A 25,957-nucleotide genomic window follows, 5' to 3' on the forward strand; every position below is an offset into this window, starting at 1 on the left:
GACAGACTCCCGCATGCGCCCGACCAGGATCCACCCAGCACGCCCACCAGGGGGCGATGCTCTGCCCATCTGGGGCATCGCTCTGTTGCAACCAAAGCCATTCTAGCACCTGAGGCAGAGGCCATGGAGCCATCCTCAGCGCCTGGGCCAACCTTGCTCCAATGGAGCCCTGGCTGCGGGAGGGGAAGAGAGAGACAGAGAGGAAGGAGAGGGGGAGGAGTGGCGAAGCAGATGGGCGCTTTTCCTGTGTGCCCTGGCCAGGAATTGAACCCGGGACTCCCGCACGCCAGGCCAACGCTCTACCACTGAGCCAATCGGCCAGGGCCTATCCTTCATTTCAATGGCATGTTATCAGGTTGTAGAATGCAAAAGACGACAGGCTCCTTTAAGGTCAGCACTGACCTTTATAGAGAAAAATACCACCCTAGGACATGACTTCCACCATGAACTGCTTTTAGACCATCCTGTGTGGTAACTTTAGGTCTCTGAGTCTGCAAAGCCACTATGCAGGGCTCACCTGAGCTTGTCTGTTTAGTCTGTGGCCCCTTCTTCATCCACAACTGAGAAGGCTAGATCTAGAAATCCAAGAATTTTTTTTTTTAAGATGGAGTCCTTCAGTTTAGACTCCAAATGTGTGTGTATGTGTCTGACTCTGTCTCCAAGCAGTACTGCTGGGGCCCTACAAAGGCTAGCATGTGCAAGAGGGATTGACAGCTTTATTTACACAATCTTCACTGGAAGATCTACAGATTCACCTAGTGACCCTTAAAAATGCTGATATATTGAAATTTACTCAGTAGTCACTGCTCAAATATATATGTATATTTATATTTTTACAGAGACAGAAAGAGGGACAGATAAGGTACAGACAGACAGGAAGGGAGAGAGATGAGAAGAATCAATTCTGGGAAGCATCAATTCTTAATTGCGTCACCTTAGTTGTCCATTGATTGCTTTCTTATATGCGCCTTGACTGGGGGGGGGGGGGCTATAGCAGAACAAGTGACCCCTTGCTCAAGCCAGCGACCTTGGGCTTCAAGCCAGTGACCTCTGGGCTCAAGCCAGTGTCCATGGGGTCATATCTATGATCCCACGTTCAAGCCAGCAACCCCTCGCTCAAGCTGGTGACCCCCACGTTCGAGCTGGTGAGCCTGCACTCAAGCCGGTGACCTCGGGGTTTTGAACCTGGGTCCTCCACGTCCCACTCCTACACTCTATCCACTGTGCCACCACCTGGTCAGTCATCAAATATTTCAAAAGAATAAATCCAACTCGGTTAAACCGTTTTTTTGGTATGGAGCTATCTTCCAAAAAAAAAAAAAAAGGAATTTGGAGAAAATTCACTTACTAAGCTGTGAGTCTGGCCAAGACTCTTCCCCTTTCTCAGCTTCGGTTAATTCAAACGAAAAATGAAGACAACAATTACTTCAGGTGATACTTGCGTTAGAATACCTTAAAGAGCACAGTAGTTTCTCTAGAAATATATACTTTTCCCCAGATTTTTTGAAATGATTTAACATCTCCTATTGCAGGCTCTGGCAGGGCCAACGGTGCTTTTGTAACCAGGAAAGGTACAGTTTGATGCAAACACTCCTACAGAGTGACCTATACCAGCGAAGGCTAGAATGCAAACTGAGCCTGCCCCAGCACCGGCCAGGATCTAGGACCCCACTGAGCGACAGTCAGAGCCCGGCGCTTGCTTTCTCTGAACTACTCCAGAATTGGAAAGAGCCCACACACCCAAAGTCACCGCACGTGCGGGTTAAGTTTTACCTTCTCTTAGGTAAGCCAAAAAACCGGCCCGTCTTTCTCCCCGCCCTTCCCTTTGTCACGCAGTCATACCTGTCAGCCTTTCACCGCCACGCTCCCAGCTCCGGGTGGAAGTCCCACATCAGCTCACAGAGCTGTCCCAGACTCAGGGAGCAACACCCACTCTTACTTAGCAACAGAGGTCTGGAAACTACAGAATGCCGCCTACCGCCACACTGCGCGTGTGCGGAAGTAACTGCCACCTAGAGTTCCCAGGCTCCCCCGCGGTGCAGGCCATCCATCGGAGACTACATTTTCCATAAGGCCCCTGGAGCTCTCTTTCTGAAAACGTCAGCTGCTTCTACCACTTTCGGGGGAGATTCCTGGGTTGGTATCTTTGGGGCTGTCTTGAGAGCCATGCTCATTTGTAAAAGGCAGGTGCACATATATATTTCTGTTTAAAATGATAAACTATTTAGTTGGTTATAATTAAGTTATAGCTCAGTTCGTTAGAAGTAGTTCAGGATGTAAAATGAAAGTAGTAATTCGGAGTTAATTAAATAGGCAAAGACACTCATAGCAAGCTGAATAACATAGACTTTAATTCACTCATGGTTAAGACGAGGGGTTGGCTGAGTCTAGGTCCTCTCTTCGCTTTGCTTCCGTGAGGCCGGGAACAAACTTGGTTACAGAGGCAGAGTAGAGTGGTTGGTGGCAGTTGCCAAATAGTTGTGGTGGGCAACATGTAGTCTGCACCCCAGTCTCAGGAGACTGACTTAATCTTCACCCCAGCTACTTATTTCCAGTTTGCCCACTCCTCACATCATAGAGTTACATTATCACACTTCAAACGTAAGCCACATATGGGCTTGATAAGGTTGACAGATGGAGTTATCAGAAAAGGGAGTAAGCCCATTACACCTTGGAAATTGAGCTTTACATAGTAGGCTTTTACGTAAAATATAGTTAATCACATTACTTCACACTTAGTGTTGGTATGCAGTTAAAACATATGGCATTCATCAATAGATGACTGGATAAAGAAGATGTGGCACATATACACTATGGAATACTACTCAGCCATAAGAAATGATGACATTGGAACATTTACAGCAAAATGGTGGGATCTTGATAACATGATACGAAGCGAAATAAGTAAATCAGAAAAAACCAGGAACTGTATTATTCCATACGTAGGTGGGACGTAATAGTGAAACTAAGAGACATTGATAAGAGTGTGGTGGTTACGGGGGGGGGGAGGGGGGAATGGGAGAGGGAAAGGGGGTGGGGAGGGGCACAAAGAAAACAAGATAGAAGGTGACAGAGGACAATCTGACTTTGGGTGGTGGGTATGCAACATAATTGAACGACAAGATAACCTGGACTTGTTATCTTTGAATATATGTATCCTGATTTATTGATGTCACCCCATTAAAAAAATAAAATTACAAAAAAAACAAACAAACATATGGCATTATCTCAAAAGGGAGTAAACTGGTTACACCTAAATTACTCTTAGTTTCCTTTTTACATTTTATTAAGGTGACCAACTTTTTTACAATGAAAAGGACAAAAACAAATTGAAGTAAACAATATTGTAAATAAAAAAACATTTTATTCATTGCAAAAATAATACACTATAAAATGATAAATGCATACTAAAACATCTGTAATATTTTATATTGTAATTATGCTTACATGCCTATTAATTTTTAATAATAATTGTAAGAAAAAAATACTCATTTAGATACAAATACATCCCATCACACGCATTGGATAGATTCTGCATCGATTGAATATGTACATTTACGGATTAGGCTTCCAATATCAAAAAGGAGGACATGTAGGAGGACACTTTTCGAGGGAGGATGGAACTTACAAAAGAAGGGCTGTCCTCCCTAAAGGAGGATGATTGGTCACCTTAATTTTATATTAACTTGATTTTGTGTTTACTATAACGCATCAGTTTTTTGTTTTTATTTTTTTTCCAAAAGGTAAGTTTATTTAAAAAATGCCTGGGTACAAGCAGGCTGAGATCAGCAAAGGGTGTCAGCCTAACACATCAGAAGTTTTATTTTTATTTTCTTTCCAGAATTTTCAAATACTGGAGAATATAAATCAGCAGTGTGCTAAGAGAATAATTTACCCTTACTTAGTTTGATTTCTTCTAACAATGCAGTAGCTTAGGTCAGGGAGATGAAGAGAATCCAACAAAGACTGAGAAGTAATCATCTGTGAGGTAGATGGAAAAGTAGAAGAGTTTGGATCTGAAAACTCAAGGGAACAAAAATGTTTCAAGAAGAAGGGAGTGATCCACTGTTAAATGCTGCCAATAGGTAAACCAAGAATAAGAACTGATCATTGAATTTAGGAGCAAGGTGGAAGCTGTTGAAACATGTCATTTTGGCACAGTGGTGGAAGTTCAAGAAGAGTGGGATGAAAGGATGGGAGGAGAGGAAGTAGAGAAAGCAAGTATAGAAAGTGCTTTCAAGAAGTTTTGCTTTTTTAAGATAAGCAAAAAAATAAATAAATAAATAAATAAAGCTGTTTTAGCATGTGGATTATGGGTCCAGAATCTTTTTTAAGATGGAATAAATTACAGTATGTTTTTTCCTAATAAAAATGATACAGTAGTACCTGACTGTTGGTGGCACAGTGGATAAAGCATCAACCCAGGAGGCTGAGGTCACTGGTTCAAAACCCTAAGGTTTCTGGCTTGAGTAAGGGATTGTCCACATGATCCCAAATGCCAGCTTGAGTCCAAAGGTCAGTGGCATGAAAAGCTCAAAGTAGCTGGTTTGAGCAAGAGGACACCAGCATGACCTGGTCAAGGCACGTACGAGAAACTCAAGTACAACTGAAGTGAGAGCTACTATGAATTGATGTTCCTCGCTCTTCTCCCTCTCTTGGAAGCAATCAAAGCACAACTAAAGTGAAAACAATTGAGTTCATGGCTCTCACTCTCTCCCTTCCTGTCTCTCTCTCTCAAAATAAATTTAAAAAGATAACAGTAGAAAGGGGGAAACGGACAATACAGGAGAGCTAGGACAGTTACAGAAGGAAAGTCCTTGAAGAAAGAAGGAATGGAATCTTAGTCAAATAAGTTTGTAAATATGATATATATGTTTGCTCGCTTATAGTTTGCATGGGGTGTGGGAGACAGGCTGTACGCTGGCAAAGTCATTATAGCCTAAGGCTTAGTATTAAGACTAAGCCTTTCCCACCCTTTTAATACTAAGATCTTCTCAAAACTAAGCTTTTCCCCACACCCTTGACTGTTGCATGGTGTGAGGTGGTGCACTTTTTTTTTTTTTAATTTTTATTTATTTATTTATTTTTACAGAGACAGAGAGAGAGTCAGAGAGAGGGATAGATAGGGACAGACAGACAGGAATGGAGAGAGATGAGAAGCATCAATCATCAGTTTTTCGTTGGGACTCCTTAGTTGTTCATTGATTGCTTTCTCATATGTGCCTTGACCGTGGGCCTTCAGCAGACCGAGTAACCCCTTGCTCAAGCCAGCGACCTTGGGTCCAAGCTGGTGAGCTTTTTTTGGCTCAAGCCAGATGAGCCCGCGCTCAAGCTGGCAACCTCGGGGTCTTGAACCTGGGTCCTTCCACATCCCAGTCTGACGCTCTATTCACTGCATCCCCACCTGGTCAGGCGGGTGGTGCACTCTTAAGAGGAATCCCATTTATGCCTCAGATAAGTGGCTTTGTATCAGAGACTTCCTTATTTGTATATTGGCTTAAAGGCTTTAATTTCTACACTATAAAACGAGGCAGAGGGGGCACTCTCACTAGGGTCCTGCCATTAGCATTGCAGAAGAGAGGCAGCCAGGATAGCGGAGTGCTGAAGGAGAAGCCAAGTTTGTGCAAAGGAAAGGATATGGGGAACAGAGGTGAATAAGGCTGGTGGGGCTTTTGATTCTAGGAAACTCAGATGATTCAGTGGCTTTGTGTAAAGCCAGTATCCAAGGCCACCATCACAGCTGCCTGGCCCATGCAGGTTCGCATTAGATTCGGACAGATGGTAATGAAAAAACAGAGCCAAGAACTGGTGGGCCATTATCTTTTTTTATATATATAATTATTTTTAAAGGTAACCTTTACAAAGTAGCATTTAAAAATAATCTCACAACTCAAGTGTCTGACAGGGAGGCCCTCATACTGGCCAGCAAATATGTGTTGTGTTGTGTGTGTCCACAGGCTGGCACACATTATTATTTTTTTTTTTTTTTTTTTTTTAGTTTTATTTTATCTATTCATTTTAGAGAGGAGAGAGAAAGGAAGAGAGAGAGACAGAGAAGGTGGGGAGGAGCTGGAAGCATCAACTCCCATATGTGCCTTGACCAGGCAAGCCCAGGGTTTCGAACCGGCGACCTCAGCATTTCCAGGTCGACGCTTTATCCACTGCGCCACCACAGGTCAGGTCTATTATCTTTAATTCTAGCTTGCACCCGGCGGGCAAGTAAAAACACACAGTGAGCTCCAAAACCCACTCATTCAGTGCTCACAAAGCTACTGACTTATCTGAGTTTCCTAGAATCAAAGGTTTCTTGCTCACTAGCCTTATTCACCTCTGTTCCCCATCTCCTTCCTTCTCCCTGCACAAACTGGCTTTTCACTCAGCACTCCACCATCTTGGCTGCTTCTCCTGGCTTCCTCCATGTGGCCTTTCTCTGCTCTCCTCTCTAATGCTAATCTCAGGAACCAAGCGAGAGCAAGCTCCTGGTCTGCCCCCATTTTATAGTATAGAAATAAAAACCTTTAATCTAATATACAAATAAGGAAGTCTCTGATACAAAGTCACTTATCTGAGGCATAATGGGATTCCTCGTGAGAGTGCACCAACCTATATCAAAAAGGGTGGATGGGAAAGGTTTAGTCCTAAAACCAAGCCCCAGGCTACAAGGATCTTGCCTGCCCACAGCCCGCCCCCAACACACATTAATATAATCACACCCATTCCAAGCAAGAAAGGCAACTAATATCACCTGGGCAACGGGCTTCCACATGGGCAGTGCCATCTTTAACAAAGTGAGCATAATATATTTTATCTACCCAACACTCTGGGAGCCCTGAATGGAAAGGGAAGTGTTTTCCCACTATGTGTATTTACTCGCCCGCCGGGTGTGGGCTAGGATTAAAGGTAATGGCCCACCAGTTCTTGGCTCCATTGTTTCATTACCGGCTGTCCGAATCAAATGCGAACCTGCATGGGCCAGGTGGCAGTGATGATGGCCGTGGCTACTAACTTTATAGAATCCAATACACAATCAGAAGGATGAGTTGTAAAAGTATGGACAATTCACCCACTGAAATAAGGGGGAAGGCAGAGTTCATAGGTACGGATGCAGATGGGCAGACAGATTTGGTGGTGGAAGATTGAGGATATTCTCTTCAGGGTGCTTCTATTTTCTCAGTGAAATAGAAAGCTGAAAATGAAGATAGAAGGTATTGGAGTTCGGAGGAGAGAAACCATAAAAAATATTGTACCACATTGATTCTAATACACTTTTTCCCCCATCTGTCAGCATTTTTTTTTTTTTTTTTTTTTGTATTTTTCCGAAGTTAGAAGCAGGGAAGCAGTCAGACAGACTCCCGCATGCGCCCGACCGGGATCCACCCGGCATGCCCACCAGGGGGCGATGCTCTGCCCATCTGGGCCGTTGCTCTGTTGCAGCCTGAGCTATTCTAGCATCTGGTGTGGAGGCCATAGAACCATCCTCAGTGCCTGGGCCAACTTCGCCTCAGTGGAGCCTTGGCTGCGGGAGGGGAAGAGAGAAAGAGAGAAAGGAGAGGGGGTAGGGTGGAGAAGCAGATGGGCACTTCTCCTGTGTGCCCTGGCCGGGAATCGAACCTGGGACTTCCACACACCAGGCCGATGCTCTACTGCTGAATCAACCAGCCAGGGCCCATCTGTCAGCATCTTTTAAGTTGCTAACTTACAAGTGATGGCATGCCATAGTTTAATTGGCATTTTTTTCTTTCATAGTAGTATGTAATATGATACATCTTATAATTAATGACATCTGAGATTCTAATGTTACTTAGGAATGTGAAAGAATGAATGGATTAGGTAAATGTAGTATTGCCTGTGGCAACATTAAGGGCCAACTTGATATTAGTAGCCATTGACTTGACTAGCATTTTCAATGTCATAAAGACATATTTTTAAATTTTTATTTTTTGACTTCAGAGACAGGGAAGGGAGAGACAGAAACATCAATCTGTTCCTGTATGTGCACTGACCAGGGATCAAACCCGCAACTGCTGTATATCGGGACAATGCTCTAACCAACTAAACGACTGAGCAAGGGCAAGACATTTTTATATCACATCTCTTAAAAATCCTTTCTTGACCTGTATCCCACTTGAGCAATTGCTCCATTTCCTAGCTTTCCTCCACAGAAAAAAAAAATTATCTAATAAGTAGCTGCCTACATTGTCTCACCTCCAAATTTCTCCTGTCCACTCTTAATTGTTGATCCTAACTACTCTCCTGAAACTGCTCAAGTTATTAATGAAATTCCAGTTGAAAAATTAATGAACTCCCTGTCCTCATCATATGTGACATCCAGAGCATTCAACAAAATTGAAATAAAATCTTTCTGAGGCTTCTGAAACATTTCACAAAAATTATTTTCTCCCATCTCACTAAGACTATTTCTCTATTTCTTTTATTGAATACCCTTCCTGTGTTCCACATCCCGATGTTGAAATACTCAAGGGTTTGGCCTTGGGACTTTTCTTTTTGCAGTTTTCCACAAAATGGTTTCATTTGGTCCCATGGCTTTAAAAACCATTTATATCCCAATGATTGACAAATCTTTTCCCTGAACTTCAGACCCCTAATTCAGTGCTGGGATTCAAATAATTTAACAACTAGTTCTCTGTCCTTATGACCATTTAAAGTATAAAAAAAGATATACCAAAAAGTAGTTTATTTCATGCATTTTATTCTTAAATAAGAATAAAAGAGGTACACAAAACTAGATTATAAGAGTTTTAAAATGTTAATTAAAATATTAAATAATACCTGACAAAAAACAATAAAACTGTTATTTAAGATATTTCCATATTGTTTCTTGATTGGCATCCTCACTTGCATTTTTTTTTTTTTTTTTTGCTTTTATCCGAGCATCACCAGCAATGTGATTCATCCTTAACCATCTTTTCACTGTAGGAGTGCCCAAAATGGGCAATAAGATAACCCTTGAAATTTGTATTTCTATTGGTTCATTGTGCCCTAGCTTCCTACTGGTTTCACCCAGTGGTGGGATTCAACCGGTTTACACCAGTTCAGCAGAACTGATAATCTAATTTTTTGTTCAGTTCAGTGAACAATTTGTTAAAATGGCACTTGTAATCAGGGTTCTAAGGAGGGCACCTGTTTCTAATACATCAAACACAATGACTATTAGTCTAATCAGCCCAAACCAAACTCTTAATTCCTTCCCCCACCCATCCCAACAAGTACTTCTCTTAATTTGATAAATGCATCATCATCAACCTGGTTAATCGAGCAAAATTTTAGAAGCCACCTTGATTTCGTTTGTTCCTTTTCCTTGCTATCTCTATATCATATTATATATGTTCTATGAGGGCATATATTTTTGTTTGTTTCTGTGATACTGTGATTTATAAGAAAATATAAATTTGGTCTTCTTCCATGTTTCTGGTTCAGAGCTCCTAAAACTCTTGGAATTTCCTAAGTAATAGACAAATCATCATCTTTTATGTTAATGAGGTGACTGTTGCTCTTCATCTAAGAATGGGGGCTAGTTGCCAGAGAACCAATAAAATGATTAGAAGGTTGAAACTTTCTAAATTTTTGTTGTTGTTGTTGTTGTTGTTAGAGAGAGGAAGGGGCCAAGAGAAAGTGAGCCGGGAACATCTGTTCATGTATGTGCCCTGACCGGGAATCAAACCAGCAACCACTGAGTTTTGGGATAAAGCTCTAATCACCTGAGCCATCTGGCAAGGCCAAGGGTTGAAACTTTCAGTGCCACCCCTCATCTCTGAGGCAGGGAAAAAGGCTAGAGGGTGACTCAGTCATCAATGGTCAATGATTTAATCAGCCATGCCTATGTAATGAAGCCTTCACAAGAACCCAAAAGGAGGGGGGTCAGAGAGCTTCCAGGCTGGTGAACACATGGAGGTTCAGGAAGAGTGGTGAGCCTAGAGAGGGAGGGTATGGGAGCTCTGTATCCTTTCCTTGTTACTTGCCCTAATGTATCTCTTCCATTTGCCTGTTCCTACATTATATCCATTAATAATAAATTGATAAACTAGTAAGTAAAATGGTTTTCTGAGTTCTGTGAGCCACTCTACTGAATTAACTGAACATGAGGAAGGGGAGTTTGGGACCTCCAATATATATCCTGTAGGTCAGAAGCACAAATGACAACTTACTATAGTTGCAATTAGTATCAAGAAGTGGAGAGGCCCTGGCCGGTCGGCTCAGCGGTAGAGCGTCGGCCTGGCGTGCGGGGGACCCGGGTTCAATTCCCGGCCAAGGCACATAGGAGAAGCGCCCATTTGCTTCTCCACCCCCACCCCCTCCTTCCTCTCTGTCTCTCTCTTCCCCTCCCGCAGCCAAGGCTCCATTGGAGCAAAGATGGCCCGGGCGCTGGGGATGGCTCCTTGGCCTCTGCCCCAGGCACTAGAGTGGCTCTGGTCGCGGCGGGGCGACGCCCCAGAGGGGCAGAGCGTCGCCCCCTGGTGGGCAGAGCGTTCCCCCTGGTGGGCGTGCCAGGTGGATCCTGGTCGGGCGCATGCGGGAGTCTGTCTGACTGTCTCTCCCCGGTTCCAGCTTCAGAAAAGTGCAGAAAAAAAAAAGAAGAAGAAGAAAAAAAAAGAAGTGGAGAGAGGGCAAAGCTGTAGGACTGAGCACTTAACCTGTGGAATCTGACACTATCACCAGGTAGACAGTGTCAGAATTTTATTGAATCACAGGACACTCTGCTGGTGTCAGAGATTGCTTGGTGATAGGAAAACATACACACACATACACACATTGGAATTGGTGTAAGTATAATTTTAGTTTTCATGACATTATCTCCAAAGCCTGGCACATAGTAGGTGCTAAACAATTATCTGTAAATACTGAATAAATATGACTATAGTTTCAGCTTCATAAATACATTATGGAATTTGTCTGGCTCAGCATCTTGCATCCATACCATAGATCAATTTGGGAAGAACTGATATTTTAAGAGTACATATGTGTTTTCCAATCCATGAGCATGGTATATCTCATTTAAGTCTGCTTTAGTTTGTCTGCAATGTTTGCCAGTCTTTGGTGTAAAAAAATCATAGTTTTAGGTCAGAAATATCCCTAAATATTTCATATTTTTAATATTATAAGTTGATTTATTGTGACTATGTAGAAATACAATCTATTTTTGAATACTCATCTGACACATGCTATAACATATATGAAACTTAAAGACATGCTAAGTGAAATAAGCCACTCACAAAAGAATAAATATTATATGATTCCACTTATATGAGATGCCTATAGCAGTCAAATTCATACAGACAGAAAGTAGAATAGTGATTGCCAGTGCCTGGAGGGGTGGGGGAGAAATGAGTTAGTGATTACTATTTACACAGTCTCAGTGGGAAAGATGAAAAAGATCTGGAGATAGATGGTGGAGATGGTTGTGCAATAGTGTGAATATACTTAAAATAACACTGAATTGTACACTGAAAATTATAAATACTATGTTATGTATTTTACTACAATTTTTTTTTTTTGTATTTTTCTGAAGTTGGAGACAGGGAGGCAGTCAGACAGACTCCCGCATGCGACCAACCGGGATCCAACCGGCATGCCCACCAGGGGGCGACACTTTGCCCATCTGGGGCGTTGCTCCGTTGCAACCAGAGGCATTCTAGCGCCTGAGGCAGAGGTTATAGAGCCATCCTCAGCGCCCGGGCCAACCGTGCTCCAGTGGAGCCTTGGCTGCGAGAGGGGAAGAGAGAGACAGAGAGGAAGGAGAGGGGGAGGGGTGGAGAAGCAGATGGGCACTTCTCCTGGGTGCCCTGGCCGGGAATTGAACCCGGGACTCCCGCACGCCAGGCCGATGCTCTACCACTGAGCCATCCGGCCAGGGCCTACAAAAATATTTTTTAAAATACTGAAAATTGGAAAGAGAGAAAGAAATTAGGGGCAAACAGGCAAGAATTCGTCTACTCTCACCCCAAAATTTTAAGCAAGGTATTTAAGGTCTTACATAATTATATACCGTGTACTTCTCTAGCTTCATCTTCTCCCACTTCCCTTCATTCTATTATCTAAATTTAATAAACTCCTTTGATCCTTGAAGCCACTATATTCTAAATCTGACAGGCTGTTGCACATATCATTCTCTGCCTGAAAAATTATTACTCACTCTCTCAACCCAGCTAATTCACTCTGTTTAGCAGTCTACCAGAGAGCTTTCCTGACCTCACAAGTTCAATGTAGACTTCCTCTTGTGAATTTTTCTAGTATCTTGTACTACCCTATACTAGCTCTTGTCACATGGTTCTGTCATTGCCTGTTTACTTGTCTGTATTCTCTAGACCAGTGGTCCCCAACCCCCGGGCCACGAACCGGTACCGGTCCGTGGGCCATTTGGTACCGGTCCGCAGAGAAAGAATGAATAACTACATTATTTCCGTTTTATTTATATTTAAGTTTGAACTATGTTTTATTTTTAAAAAATGACCAGATTCCCTCTGTTACATCCGTCTAAGACTCACTCTTGACGCTTGTCTCGGTCATGTGATACATTTATCCGTCCCACCCTAAAGGCCGGTCCATGAAAATATTTTCTGACATTAAACCAGTCCGTGGCCCAAAAAAGGTTGGGGACCACTGCTCTAGACTATATGAAGCATGAGGGCCAGAACTGAATCTCTCTTTCTCTCTCTCTCTCTCTCTCTCTATTAGGGATAGAGACAGGAAGAGAGAAGAGTTATGAGAATCATCAACTCGTAGTTGCTTCACTTTAGTTGTTCATTGATTGCTTCTCATACGTGCCTTGACTTGGGGGCTCAAGCCAAGCCAGTGACCCCTTGCTCAAGCTAGCAACCTTGAGCTAAAGCCAGCAATCTTGGGATCCAGTTGAGGATCCTGTGCTCAGGCCAGCGACCCGGTGCTAAAGCCAACAAGCCTGTGCTCAAGCAGGCAACTTGAGTTTTCACACTAAGGACCTCAACGCCTTGGGTTGACGCACTCTCCACTGTGCCACCACTGGTCAGGCCAGAACTGAATATCTTGACTAGGTCCTCTCAAACTTGCTCTCTTCTTTATGCCTCAGGATGCTCAGAATCATTTGATAAGCCCCCAAGAATTTCATGGCCTTGAAGATCTGCTTTCTGGAGGCCTCCAATGGATTTGCAAGTATCAAATTCTGAACACTGACCTTTTCAACCTGATTCTTTTGCCCCAGAATATACAAGGCAGGGAAAGAGTTGTCCAGATTCCATCTAGCGCAGGGGTCAGGAACCTTTTTGGCTGAGAGAGCCATAAACGCCACATATTTTAAAACGTAATTCCGTGAGAGCCATACAACAAACCATGTACATTACACATTATCCAATAAAAATTTGGTGTTGTCCCAGAGGACAGCTGTGATTGGCTCCAGCCTCCCGCAACCATGAACATGAGCAGTAGGAAATGAATGGATTGTAATACATGAGAATATTTTATATTTTTAACATTATTTTTTTTTATTAAAGATTTGTCTGCGAGCCAGATGCAGCCATCAAAAGAGCCACATCTGGCTCGCGAGCCATAGGTTCCCGACCCCTGATCTAGCAGATGACATCAGAGTTTTAAAATTATGAGCCTTAACCTAGAAACATTCTAACACATTTTGGTGCTGGGATGGCGTTGGCGGAACCGATTAAAGACTAGTCATGTTCATCTCTTCCTCTTTTCCCCAAGGATTTAGGGTCCTTAGCAAGGCAAAAGTTGCCAGCTCTGTTCCTGAAAATCTCAATGAGGCAGAGAATGCAAGTTGTCATTCAATATCCATTCTTTTAGAGTTCACAGAATTTTCTGTTTTTGTCTGGGCATATGTCTTCCCTGAATAAAAATTACATATGCCAATCTCCTTTGCAGCTAGCTCTGACCATATAACCAAGTAACTGTTGGCCAGTGTGACAGAAGTGGAAGCAGTGGTGCAAATTTAGGAAGTGTCCTTAAATTGATGTCCTTTTCCTATTTCAGCTCTATGCTGAACATGTAAAGGGTGACTGAAGCTTGGGCAGCCAATCTGGACTATGAAGTAGGAAGATACCTGCTCATGTTAGAGAAATAAGAGAGAAGGAACCTGGGCTCCTGACCCCATATGATGCCACATCAGAACTAGACTATCTTTTCATAAGACAGAAATAAATTTCTGTTTTGTTTAACCACTATTGTTTTGGTAATTTCTATTATGAGCAGTTGAACCTACTTCTAATTAAGGCACTCAACCCATTCTCTGGCCCGGGAAGCACATTAAAAAAAAAAAAAAAGGCAAGAAATAGCTTTGTGTGATATTTCTTTTCATTTACCCACTCACTAAACAAATATCCAAGAGGTCCATACTTTAGGGTTCAGACACCTTAGGCAGAATTCACAAGGGAGAGATGAAATTATTAGACATGTGAAGGATATAAAACCAGGGAAGTATTTGTAGAAAACATCCAGTGGTCCTAAGGTGATCTCAATTGTAGATGCCTCAACTATTTTGTGGGAAACCATAAACCGATAATCAGGAGATGTTAACTTAAAGTAAGGATTTGAAAGCTCAGGGAATTACTGATATACAGAATTGCTGAGTTCTGACAGGGTCACTGTTTGAAACAAACGGATTTTCTCATTTTCTTCTTTTTAAAGCTTCTAGTACAAAAAAGATGCTACAGAACCCTAAGCAAATTCTTCTCTTGAAGACTATTGCTGTTTATCCCATAAGGTCTAGTTTATTAAGCCCCCAATGATTTCAAACTTCCTAGGGCCTATAATAACATACAGTGCATGAAGCTTCACAGTAGCTTCATGAAAAATTCATGACACAGCAAGAAAATTTTACCACATAATGGTTAATAGCATAAGCACTACAGTCAGACATGGCCAGGCTACAGCCTATCATTGTCAAACTGTGGGATCTTAGGCAAGTTTTATAAGCCTTCTAAGCCTCATTCCCTCACCAAGGATAATGAATACATAGATTGAAACATAAAAAGTACCTAGCACAGTGCCTCGCACATAACATTCTACTTTGTAAGTGGGAAGAATTATCACCAGAATCCCACTGTCCATAAAAGAGTATGTGTAGCTCAGAAGGCCTCCAGAGGTAACCTATCATTTCTCCTATAAATGTCCAGGTTTTAACAGTTTATATATAACATGGAGTTACAGTAACAATACTTACCATATTCAGCTGGCTCTTGGCCTTCCAATTAATATAAACTCCTTTCCCTCTCTATCTACTTCTGCCAATTCTTTAGTAGTATCTCCATAAACATGTCTTCACCTTCCAGATGATGTCCACATCATTCTTCCCTCTAGCCTCTTTGGTGATGTTACAGCTAAGGGCTCCACTGCCTTCTAAGATACACAGAAATTCCTCTCCACTATCTTTGCATTCCTTTACATGTTTTTATTCTTGTTTTTCACTTTATAAAAAGGGTATATATTGCCTGACCAGGCGGTGGCGCAGTGAATAGAGCATCAGACTGGGACATGTAGGACTCAGGTTCGAAACCCTGAGGTCGCCGGATTGAGTGTGGGCTCATAGACATGACCCCATGGTCATTGGATTGAGCCCAAGGTCACTGGCTTGAGCAAGGGGTCACTCGCTCTGCTGTAGCCCCCCACTCCCTGTCAAGGCACATGAGAAAGCAATCAATGAACAACTAAGGAGCCACAGTGAAGCATTGATGTTTCTCATCTCTCTCCCTTCTTGTCTGTGCCTATCTATCCCTCTCTGTCTCTGGCACACACAAAAAAGGGTATATATCATATATAACCCTCTTGGACTTACTTTTTCACTTACTACTGTACTGCTAAGATTCATCCACATTGCTACATGTCATTGCAGCTCATCTGTTGTGGCTGCTGTACCACATCTGCCACTCTTCTATCAGGGCCCTGGGTAGTTACCCAGGGTTTAGGTTCCATATTGTGAAAGTGCTAAAGAATATTCTTGTTCATATTTCCTGTTGAATAAGTTTCTCTGAGTATATATATAGGAATGGTAATACCGGATTGTGCAGTGTAAATGTTACTTCATATATTTTTCCTATCTAACATTTTCATTTTATGACTTCCTGTTCCTACTTAATTTTCCTTTCTTTTTTTTTTAAGTGAGAAGAAGAGAAACAGAGATATAGACTCCCACATACATCTTGACCGGTATCTACCTGGGAACCCCTGTCTGTTGCTTATCCTCGAATCAACCAAACTATCCTCAGTGCCTGAGGCCAACGCTTGAACCAGCTGAACTATCCTCAGAGCCAAGGGACAACACTCAAACCAATCCAGCCACAGGCTGAGAGAAAGAAGGGGAGAGGTAGGGTAAAAAAAGCAGATGGTTGCTTCTCATGTGTGCTCTGACTACAGATTGAACCCAGGACATCTATACGCCAGGCCAATGCTCTACCCACTGAGTAAATCAACCAGGACCTCCTTTATTTCTTTGAGCATATTTACTATGATTACTAAAATTCTTGATCTGGTCCTGGTCGGTAGCTCAACGGATGGAATGTCATCCCAGAGCACCAAGATTGCGGCTCAGTCCATGGTCACAGCATGTAAGAGAAGCAATCAATGAGCGTACAAGTAAATGGAACAACTACCGTAAGTGAAACAAGTTGATGCTCCTCTCTCTCCCTTCTCCCCTCCTTTCTCCTTTCCTCTCTCTCCAATCAATGGGGGAAACAAAATTCTTAGTGCTCATCCACTAATTCTATTTCAGAAATTTATGTATGTATGTATGTATGTATGTATTTATTTATTTATTTATTTTTATTTTTTTGTATTTTTCTGAAGCTGGAAACGGGGAGAGACAGTCAGACAGACTCCCGCATGCGCCCCACCGGGATCCACCCCGCACTCCCATCAGGGGCGACGCTCTGCTCACCAGGGGGCGATGCTCTGCCCCTCTGGGGCGTCACTCTGCCGCAACCAGAGCCACTCTAGTGCCTGGGGCAGAGGCCAAGGAGCCATCCCCAGCGCCCGGGCCATCTTTGCTCCAATGGAGCCTTGGCTGCGGGAGGGGAAGAGAGAGACAGAGAGGAAGGGGGTGGTGGAGAAGCAAATGGGCACTTCTCCTCTGTGCCCTGGCCGGGAATCGAACCCGGGTCCCCCGCACGCCAGGCCGACGCTCTACCGCTGAGCCAACCGGCCAGGGCCTAGAAATTTATGTATTTAAAGGCTTGGACTAGCATACACACAATCATTTATAGTAGTCACCATTGAAAGGTTAAGATTATGGAAAAAAAATCAGTTAACTAATCTGGACAGTGTTTTACTTTATTATATAAAATACAGAAAGCCTTGATTGAGAAAAAAAATAGGTAAAATATTTAACAGAAACTGGAGACTATTCTTAGGAAAGCACTGATTCCTGAAGGATACTTCTCCTCCAGCCATGATGAGCATCTGTCTTCCTGGCAATCTATGGCCAAGCTCCAGGTATAGCATTATCTCGAGTCCCTCCCACAAACCCAAGCCTTGGTCCTAGATTTGAGTGGTTAGAGGCTGAGAAAATATGAAAAGAATCGAAGTAAGAACATTCTCCATAAAAGCTAAGTACAGAGACTGGTCCTCTTTTACTCTCTAGTGCATCAGGAGCAGGAAGGATCCAAGTTCCTTAAGGCACACCTTTTGTTCATTTGCCTTTTTTAGCTTGGGGCTCTAACATGGACCTGTACACCCCACTGCCCTTCCTCCACTCACAGATATCTGCATAGTTGCATGTCCGGCATTTCCAGGCCTCCTCCACATCAACCCCTTGAGGCTCTCGGTGTCCCATCCAGTAGGCCATATAGTGCTGTACTTTGCTTCTCAGCTCCTTCTCTTCAAAGGCCACAATCTCTGAACCCAGCACAGTGGCAGTCTCTTGGTGAATATACTCAATCTTCAGAATATCAATGACTGGAAGGTCAGACTGTGTTAGCGACAAGAAGACCAGCTCCATGAGGTCAGCCAAGGACGTCACAGAGAAGCCTCCCAGCTGCGCATGCCTCAGCACTGCAGGTCCCAGTGGTTTTTCTGGATGCAATTTTGTGTGATGGATTAGGTTAGCAGTGCTCACTTTCCCTTGTACCATGGCATCAAAGATATATTTGTATAGGCTGCCTTGAAAACAGTCCTTTTTTATCTGCGCTGCTGGAGGGAGCACAGGGCGTCTGCGTGTCTTGAGTTCAACCAGTTCCAGTTCCCCCTTGGCTGTATAGTGCAGCTCATCGATCACTCCAACCAGAAGCACACCCTCCACTTCTCCAAACACTGGAAACTCTCTGATGCACCCTTCTGACTGCAGGATAGGAATCATCGATAACATATTCATAAACTTAACTGCCCAAGCATCTTCTTTACTGGTGATAGGGATAGTCACAAGATCATGAACTTCTAGTTCTCTAGCTAGGTGGATACTGGCACCAGTGTCCAAAACAGCTGCCTTCTCAGGTGCCAAGAAACCAGGAAGCTCCTTCCCATATACCATCTGCTGTTCACACCAGTTCTGAGTAGACAGGTCAGTCACATACAAATATTTAAAGTGGAATCGCTCCATGGGTGATGAGACATCCAATCCTCTTTTCCACTTTGGTAAGTTTATGGGATTGTCATTTCTCCCAGGGAGTTCAGAAGAAGGGCCAGGCTTGCTAAGTGAAGCACTTGACTCTTGCGTATCTATCAGATCCAGAAACTCCGAGTCACTCATGTCTGAGAACCCTGAGGCCTCTGCTGACACCGTCTCCTCTTCCGCAGTCTCTGCCATGGCACAGCTCTGGACTGGGCTATGCCCTGCATATCATGTTAAAGAAATGCATTATCCAAATAAAAACTTTCTCAAAAAACTTTCAAAGTTCAAGGAGGTAAAAAGAATTATGACTATTTATTTACATTCCTTAAAGAAGTCTATTTGTTTACAACTAATTAGTAATACTGCAGAGTTGTATGTAGTATGGGTACAATTTACAATAATAGGGCTCCTTGTATCATTCATAATGAACACTTCAAATTTTTTTTAAGTGCAAGGTAGTTTTAATTTTGAATCTGGCACTAACACATTATGAGTGACTTTAAGCAAATCACCTTCCTTGGCCTCAATTTCTTCATTTAAAAGACCTGAGTTTGCCTTTTCGGCTTCAAAATTCTACTGACTTGGGACATTATTTCATTATTTTATTTTTTTTATTTTTATTTTTATTTTTTTTTCCATTTTTCTGAAGCTGGAAACAGGGAGAGACAGTCAGACAGACTCCCGCATGCGCCCGACCGGGATCCACCCGGCACGCCCACCAGGGGCGACGCTCTGCCCACCAGGGGGCGATGCTCTGCCCATCCTGGGCGTCGCCATATTGTGACCAGAGCCACTCTAGCGCCTGAGGCAGAGGCCACAGAGCCATCCCCAGCGCCCGGGCCATCTTTGCTCCAATGGAGCCTTGGCTGCGGGAGGGGAAGAGAGAGACAGAGAGGAAAGCGCGGCGGAGGGGTGGAGAAGCAAATGGGCGCTTCTCCTGTGTGCCCTGGCCGGGAATCGAACCCGGGTCCTCCGCACGCTAGGCCGACGCTCTACCGCTGAGCCAACCAGCCAGGGCTATTTCATTATTTTAAATGAATATAGAGCTTTGTAAATGTTGGAGCAATGTTCAACAGTTTACCATGAATCACTTCTACAATTCCTTTCAAACAAAGTCCTTCACTATGAAAATAAATCTCAATTACAAACTGTTTCTTGAGAAAAATCAGCTCTACAATGACTGTTTCTAAATGTAGCTGGCAGGGCACGCTGCCTGTCTCTGTCTCCCTCTCTGGAGCTTCCAGCGCCTTGCCCCTCTCCGTCCCCCACGTGCATTTTCTTTGCCTTTCTCTCTCCTAAGCTCCAAGGGTCCTTTTTTTGCCTCTACAACTTGTTTCCTGAGTCCATGCAGTACAGTTGGCTCATTTCTTCCATGGCTCAATTTGTCTACCTCTGTGACTTTCTAAATAAACTTTTGCTGGCCCTGGCCGGTTGGCTCAGCGGTAGAGCGTCGGCCTGGCGTGCGGGGGACCCGGGTTCGATTCCCGGCCAGGGCACATAGGAGAAGCGCCCATTTGCTTCTCCACCCCCACCCCCTCCTTCCTCTCTGTCTCTCTCTTCCCCTCCCGCAGCCAAGGCTCCATTGGAGCAAAAGATGGCCCGGGCGCTGGGGATGGCTCCTTGGCCTCTGCCCCAGGCGCTAGAGTGGCTCTGGTCGCGGCAGAGCGACACCCGGAGGGGCAGAGCATCGCCCCCTGGTGGGCAGAGCGTCGCCCCCTGGTGGGCGTGCCGGGTGAATCCCGGTCGGGCGCATGCGGGAGTCTGTCTGACTGTCTCTCCCCGGTTCCAGCTTCAGAAAAGTACAAAAAAAAATAAAAATAAATAAAAATAAATAAACTTTTGCTGGTATTTGAAAAGATAAATAAATAAAATGTAATCTGCAGAAACAAAATTGAAAGACTAACTATAGATACAAACAGACCTACTTATAGTAATAAAATGAAGTAATGAGAAAGGATGTTCACATAGACATGTGGCAATCGCTGCTTTTTATACTTGAGATATGGCAAGGAAAAAAAGTCCTTGGTTGGTTTTACTTTACCTTACTGACTTTATACTGTGCAATCATTGTGTGCTAGACACCTGGACAAGTGTTTCACTGCAATATCTCACAGGTACTTCAAGCTGGAGACCTCGGAGTCTCGAACCTGGGTCCTCCACGTCCCAGTCTGATGCTCTATCCACTGAGCCACTGCCTGGTCAGGCTCTCACAGGTACTTTTAAAAAAATATTTATTATGGCCTGACCTGTGGTGGCATACTGGATAAAGCGTTGACCTGGAATGCTGACATTGCCGGTTCAAAACCCTAGGCTTGCCCAGTCAAGGCACTTATGACAAGCAACCAATGAACAATAAGAGTGAAGCAACAACTTCTGTTCCTACTCCCTCTGTAAAATCAATAAATAAAATCTAAAAAAAGAAATTTACTACTAAGGCCTGACCTGTGGTGGCACAGTGGATAAAGCGTCGACCTGGAAATGCTGAGGTCGCCGGTTCGAAACCCTGGGCTTGCCTGGTCAAGGCACATATGGGAGTTGATGCTTCCAGCTCCTCCCCACCCTTCTCTCTCTCCTCTCTCTCTCTGTCTCTCCCTCTCCTCTCTAAAATGAATTTTAAAAAATTTACTATGAAAACTATCAGAGAAACAGAAAGAACAACGAACACTCATATACACATTATCTAAACAACTATTGACATGTTATAGTATTTGCTTCTTTCCTGTGTGCATTTTTTTGGTTGAACTACTTTAAAGTAAATTACAGACATCATAACACTTCAAATATAAATGTTTCAGCATATATTTCCAAATATGTACATTCTCCTACATTAAGTACACTATGATTATCACATCTTACAAAACTAAAAATTCCCTAAATTCTGGTCCATATTCAAATTTCTCCAACTGCCCTAAAATATCTTGGATGACTTTTCTTTAAACCAGAAAACAAAAACTACATATCTCGTTTGTATTGTCACTCAAGTATGTTTAATCTTAAAAAACGAGGCGAATTACCTTGTGAAGATACTCTTTTTGAGCCTTCCTCACATATCTAATCTAACCTTGCATAGAGAGAAAACAAAACAAGGTGTGACCAGTCCACTAGTGTTTGACTTTGGGCACCAGAAAAATAAATAATTTGACACAGAATTTAAGGTGATTGAGTAACTATGAGCCAAGGTTCCTATTTGCTATTCTAATAAACAACGAATAAGCTGAATGACCAATTCCCCGGTTTAAAGCTTAAGAACTGAGGCCTTGAAAATGGTATACTTGAATATGGGGTCCTCAAGTTACAACAGTCTCGACATATGACATTTTGAGTTTACGATGCTCACTCTCATAAAAACTTCAAAAAATTGAGACGTGTTTTGGCATATGCCATCAGCGTCATACTTATGGACTACGTGGGCGAACTAGTTTGGTTATGCGTGACGGAAGAATATGCAATAACGGGGAATATGAGTGAGGGAGCTGGCGTCCCCCAGTACGCTTACCTACGCCATTTTGGACTGTTAAACATGCAAGTGTTCTGTTTGTGTTAGGCTAGGATGTGTTTCAACTTACACCAAAATTCAGGTTATGTCACTGTCATAGGAAAGGAACTGTGTCATAACCGAGGACCCCCCTGTAGTAATAAAACACAGAGAGCCTGACCAGGCAGTGACACAGTGCATAGAGCGTTGGACTAGAATGCCGAGACCCCAAGGTCGCCAGCTTGAGCACGGGCTCATCTGGTTTGAGCAAAAGCTCACCAGCTTGGACCCAAGGTCACTGGCTCCAGCAAGGGGTTACTCGGTCTGCTGAAGGCCCGCGGTCAAGGCACATACGAGAAAGCAATCAATGAACAACTAAGGTGTCACAATGTGCAACAAAAAACTAATGACTGATGCTTCTCATCTCTCTGTTCCTGTCTGTCTGTCCCTGTCTATCCCTCTCTCTGACTCTCTCTCTGTCTCTGTAAATAAATAAATAAATAAAACACAGAGAGAAGTTGCACATTTACACAAGTACTGTATCTTAAACTATAAATGTGCCTTAAACGATGACAGTTTCAAAATGAGTAATAGTTTTTGGAGCATGAAGCCCTTTCAGGGGTCAATCTTTTTATAAAAACTGCCCACTTTTGCAGTGCTGGTCAACCTGGTCCCTACCGCCCACTAGTGGGCGTTTCAGCTTTCATGGTGGTAGCAGAGCAACCAAAGGCTCCGGGATTGGCCCACCATGAAAGCTGGAACGCCCACTAGTGGGCAGTAGGTACCAGGTTGACCAGCACTGCAAAAGTGGGTGGTTTTTATAAAAAGATGACGACCCCTTCTTGATGGTTTGAAAGGATCTTTACCGTCTATCAAGAAACTAAAGTTAGCCTGGCCTGTGGTGGCGCAATGGATAAACTTTCGGCCTGCAATGCCAAGGTTGCCGGTTCAAAACCTTAGGCTACCCTGGTCAAGGCACATACAATAAGCAAGCAATGAACAACTAACATGAAGCAACTATGAGTTGATACTTCCCATTCCATGCTCCCCTTTCTCTCCTGTCTCTGTAAAATCAATAAATAAAGTATTAAAAAAAAAAAAGAAACTAAAGTTAAATGGCAGTAAACACATATACTTTGTGGTTTCCCTCCCACCCTCGTTCCCAGGACAGGGGAACTAAAGCCAAATCAGCTGACCTTGAAAATATTTAATTTCAAATATCCAGACCTGGGTTGTTCATTATATAGCCATCAGCCACAGTTGACTAATTTTTTTTTTTTTAGAAAGGCAGACTGCCACATGCAGCGCCTCACTTGGATGTGTCTGGAGTCTTGGAAGCTTGACTACCCTACGTTCTCCTACAAATGGAGCTTGAGACTTGTTTGGAGGTTCTAGCAGGGGAGCGCAGCTACTTGTATACCCTTGACCGAAGAGCGGTCCTCTCCTCTAGCGGGGAAGGTCGTCCTCTTCGATGGAGCGCACAGCTTCGGGAGGGACGCACATGGAGCGGTGAGGGAGGAAGGGGACACCCGCCTAGCCAGCCAGATCAGCCGAATCAACCCTGGTGACCAATGGGGTGACAGATGTTGTAGCCAGATCGCCCTCACATCCCACAGTTGGCTAAATTTAAATAAAATGTATACCTCATTTTCTCAGTTGCATTAGGCACATTTCTTTCTTTTTTTTCTTTTCCAAGTGAGAAGAGGGGAGATAGACTCCTGCACCTCCCCCCAGCCCCCTGCCAGGATCCACTCGGCAACCCCCATCTAGGGCCATGCTTGCAACAGAGCCAATTTTCTTAAAGCCTGAGGTGGAGGCTCCATGGAGTCATCCTCAGCACCAGGGCCAATGTGCTGGAACCAACTGAGTCAAGGCGCAGGAGAGGAAGAGAGAGAGAGAGACAGAGAGATCACCAGAGAGAAGGGGGAGAGGGAGGGGTGGAGAAGCAGATGGTCACTTCTCTTGTGTGCCCTGACTGGAATTGAACCCAGGACATCCATGCCCTAGGCTGATACTCTACCACTGAGCCAAACAGCCAGGGCCACACTAGGCACATTTCAAGTGCTCCGGAGCTACACATGGCTCGTAGGTACCATATTGTAAGGCACAGATATAAAACATTTTCCTCATCACGGAAAGCTCTATTGGAGAACACTGTTTTAGATTATTTTGTGTTTATGTGTTAACTCTCCAAAGAGTAAGCTCTTGAAAGGTTATGAACTTTCTACTTGTTTTTTATACAGCTTTGAGAACAGAGTAGCCCTGAACAGGTAAGTGAAATGTTTTGTGAAAACGACACAAAGGGGTGGGGGAGGTGCTTTCTCTGTGGAATTATTTATCTAAAAGAAGAAAAGAATACACTGGGGACAATTTAGCCTCAGATATGTCGCTTGGACTTTCCCGTGCAGAAAAATAATCTCAGCAAGAACATGATGCCATGCGCTGCCTCCCAAAATGCAGTCTGAATCTTTCTGACACGAGATGGTACACTGAACAATATTTTTAGTGGTATCTTAAAATAAATGTAAAGCTATTAGAGCAACCATCAAATGTATCATTCCATTTCTTAGGACAAGTTTAATTTCTAGGCCAGCAGTATTTAGCAGTATGCTACTTGCTTTAGGAGTACTTCTGAGTAAGTACTTTAAAATCCTTTAGGAAACCACAAAGTATAAGTGTTTATTGCCATTTAACTTTAGTTTCTTGGTGGATGGTAAAGATTCTTTCAAACCTTCAAGGACTTCAAAATTCAGAGTATTACTTCCAACTGGACTCAGCTACCCGCAAAACTGGGTGATAAAACAGTATATATACTGTATTAGCACTTAACAATTATGGATCTTCTTCCCCTTCCCAAGGAAGAGGTAGTGTATCAACCCCCTCTGACAAATGAGATTAAACCTTAGGAGAGAGGAAAACTACTCACCTGGGATTTGGTTGACCCTCCTCACAGGAAAAGGCAGAACACTGAAATGACAATGCTAGGGGAGGAGAAAGAAGCTCTGTAAGACCAGGTCTACATCAAAGAATCCAGATCAGTAACTCTGGGCTTTGCCGTGGTAGCGGGGACCTTTGGTCCTTTCTCACCTGACCAGTCCCTCACATTACGGCGTTTCCTCCTTTCTGATCCACACTGCACAAACTGTAGCCCACCCCAGGTCCTAGTTAACGCCTGCCTCTCAGGGGCTAATCCTCCATGACTTCTTCATTTTCCCCATACCCTGGATGCAGTTACTTGAGCCAATCCCTGCTCCCTGCAAGTAAAAGGATAACAAATAACCAAGGTCCTCCAGGAGCTCCGCGGTCAGTACTGTCTTCCAGCCCCAAGCTCAGTCCAGAAGCTCGGAAAGAGAACTCAGGTCACACAGAGGGTTCTTTGATGGGTTCCTGCTGCTACGGAAATACCACGGCCCTCACGTCAGCGTCTGACTTGTTGGGGACAGCCCGGACTCGTGCACCCCGACAACGTCTGCCTTGGTGGGGGGTACATTTCCACCGGCCCCAAACCACGGTCTCCCCGGGAGTTCCAGGCACGCCCTAAAGTTGACTGCACGCTTCCTGACATTGCAGGAATACAGAATAACAGCAAGAGGTTGCTGGCCTCCGGAAGGGGTCCCAGAGGACCGCTGGGTCTTCCGAGGGTAAAAAGTCCAGAACCCACAGGAGCCTGGGCTGAGCGCGTGGACGGGACAAGCCCCTGCCACCTGGGGAGGAGGGAGGGAGACGCGGGGACAGACCCCCGAGCTACCACAACGCAGCTTGTCACCCCCCCCCCCCCACGCCCATTCGCCGGCCTTCCCCTCACGTCGGAGACTCCAGCGAATCCCGGACTCCACCTGGCTCCGCCGCGACCTCGCAACCGCTCCCCGACTCCACTGCCGACCAGCAAGAGCAGATCAGGCGGCACACTTGTCGTTCCAGGGTTCGCACACACCAGC

The 25,957-nt window shown here is 44.0% G+C and overlaps 2 protein-coding genes across 5 annotated transcripts in view; both read right to left on the bottom strand.

The window, feature by feature from the left end:
- The window catches only part of ZNF684 (zinc finger protein 684), a 45,599-nt gene extending 19,665 nt beyond the window's left edge, over positions 1 to 25,934 (bottom strand). For 2 of the 3 annotated variants that reach the window (XM_066269517.1, XM_066269516.1), the window contains exon 1: positions 1,843 to 1,980. The gene's annotated coding sequence lies outside the window, so the exon portion shown is untranslated. Of the gene's footprint in view, positions 1 to 1,842; positions 1,981 to 24,945; positions 25,001 to 25,855 lie in introns of those variants that run through there. The other variant, XM_066269513.1, reaches the window with a different exon arrangement.
- Positions 17,260 to 25,935, bottom strand: EXO5 (exonuclease 5). Of its 2 annotated transcripts, none has more exons than XM_066269518.1 (3): positions 25,856 to 25,935; positions 24,946 to 25,000; positions 17,260 to 18,765 (listed from the first exon to the last, which is right to left on the bottom strand). In XM_066269518.1, exon 3 carries the CDS (start codon positions 18,737 to 18,739, stop codon positions 17,627 to 17,629), a length of 1,113 nt encoding a protein of 370 aa, XP_066125615.1. In that variant the 5' UTR covers positions 18,740 to 18,765; positions 24,946 to 25,000; positions 25,856 to 25,935; the 3' UTR covers positions 17,260 to 17,626. The 2 variants fall into 2 exon arrangements, with proteins under 2 accessions (XP_066125615.1, XP_066125616.1); XM_066269519.1 differs by lacking the exon at positions 25,856 to 25,935 and adding an exon at positions 25,107 to 25,158.
- Positions 25,936 to 25,957: the final 22 nt, after the last annotated feature.

Source organism: Saccopteryx bilineata, chromosome 3, assembly GCF_036850765.1.
Source record: "Saccopteryx bilineata isolate mSacBil1 chromosome 3, mSacBil1_pri_phased_curated, whole genome shotgun sequence".
NCBI classification, from domain to species: domain Eukaryota; kingdom Metazoa; phylum Chordata; class Mammalia; order Chiroptera; family Emballonuridae; genus Saccopteryx; species Saccopteryx bilineata.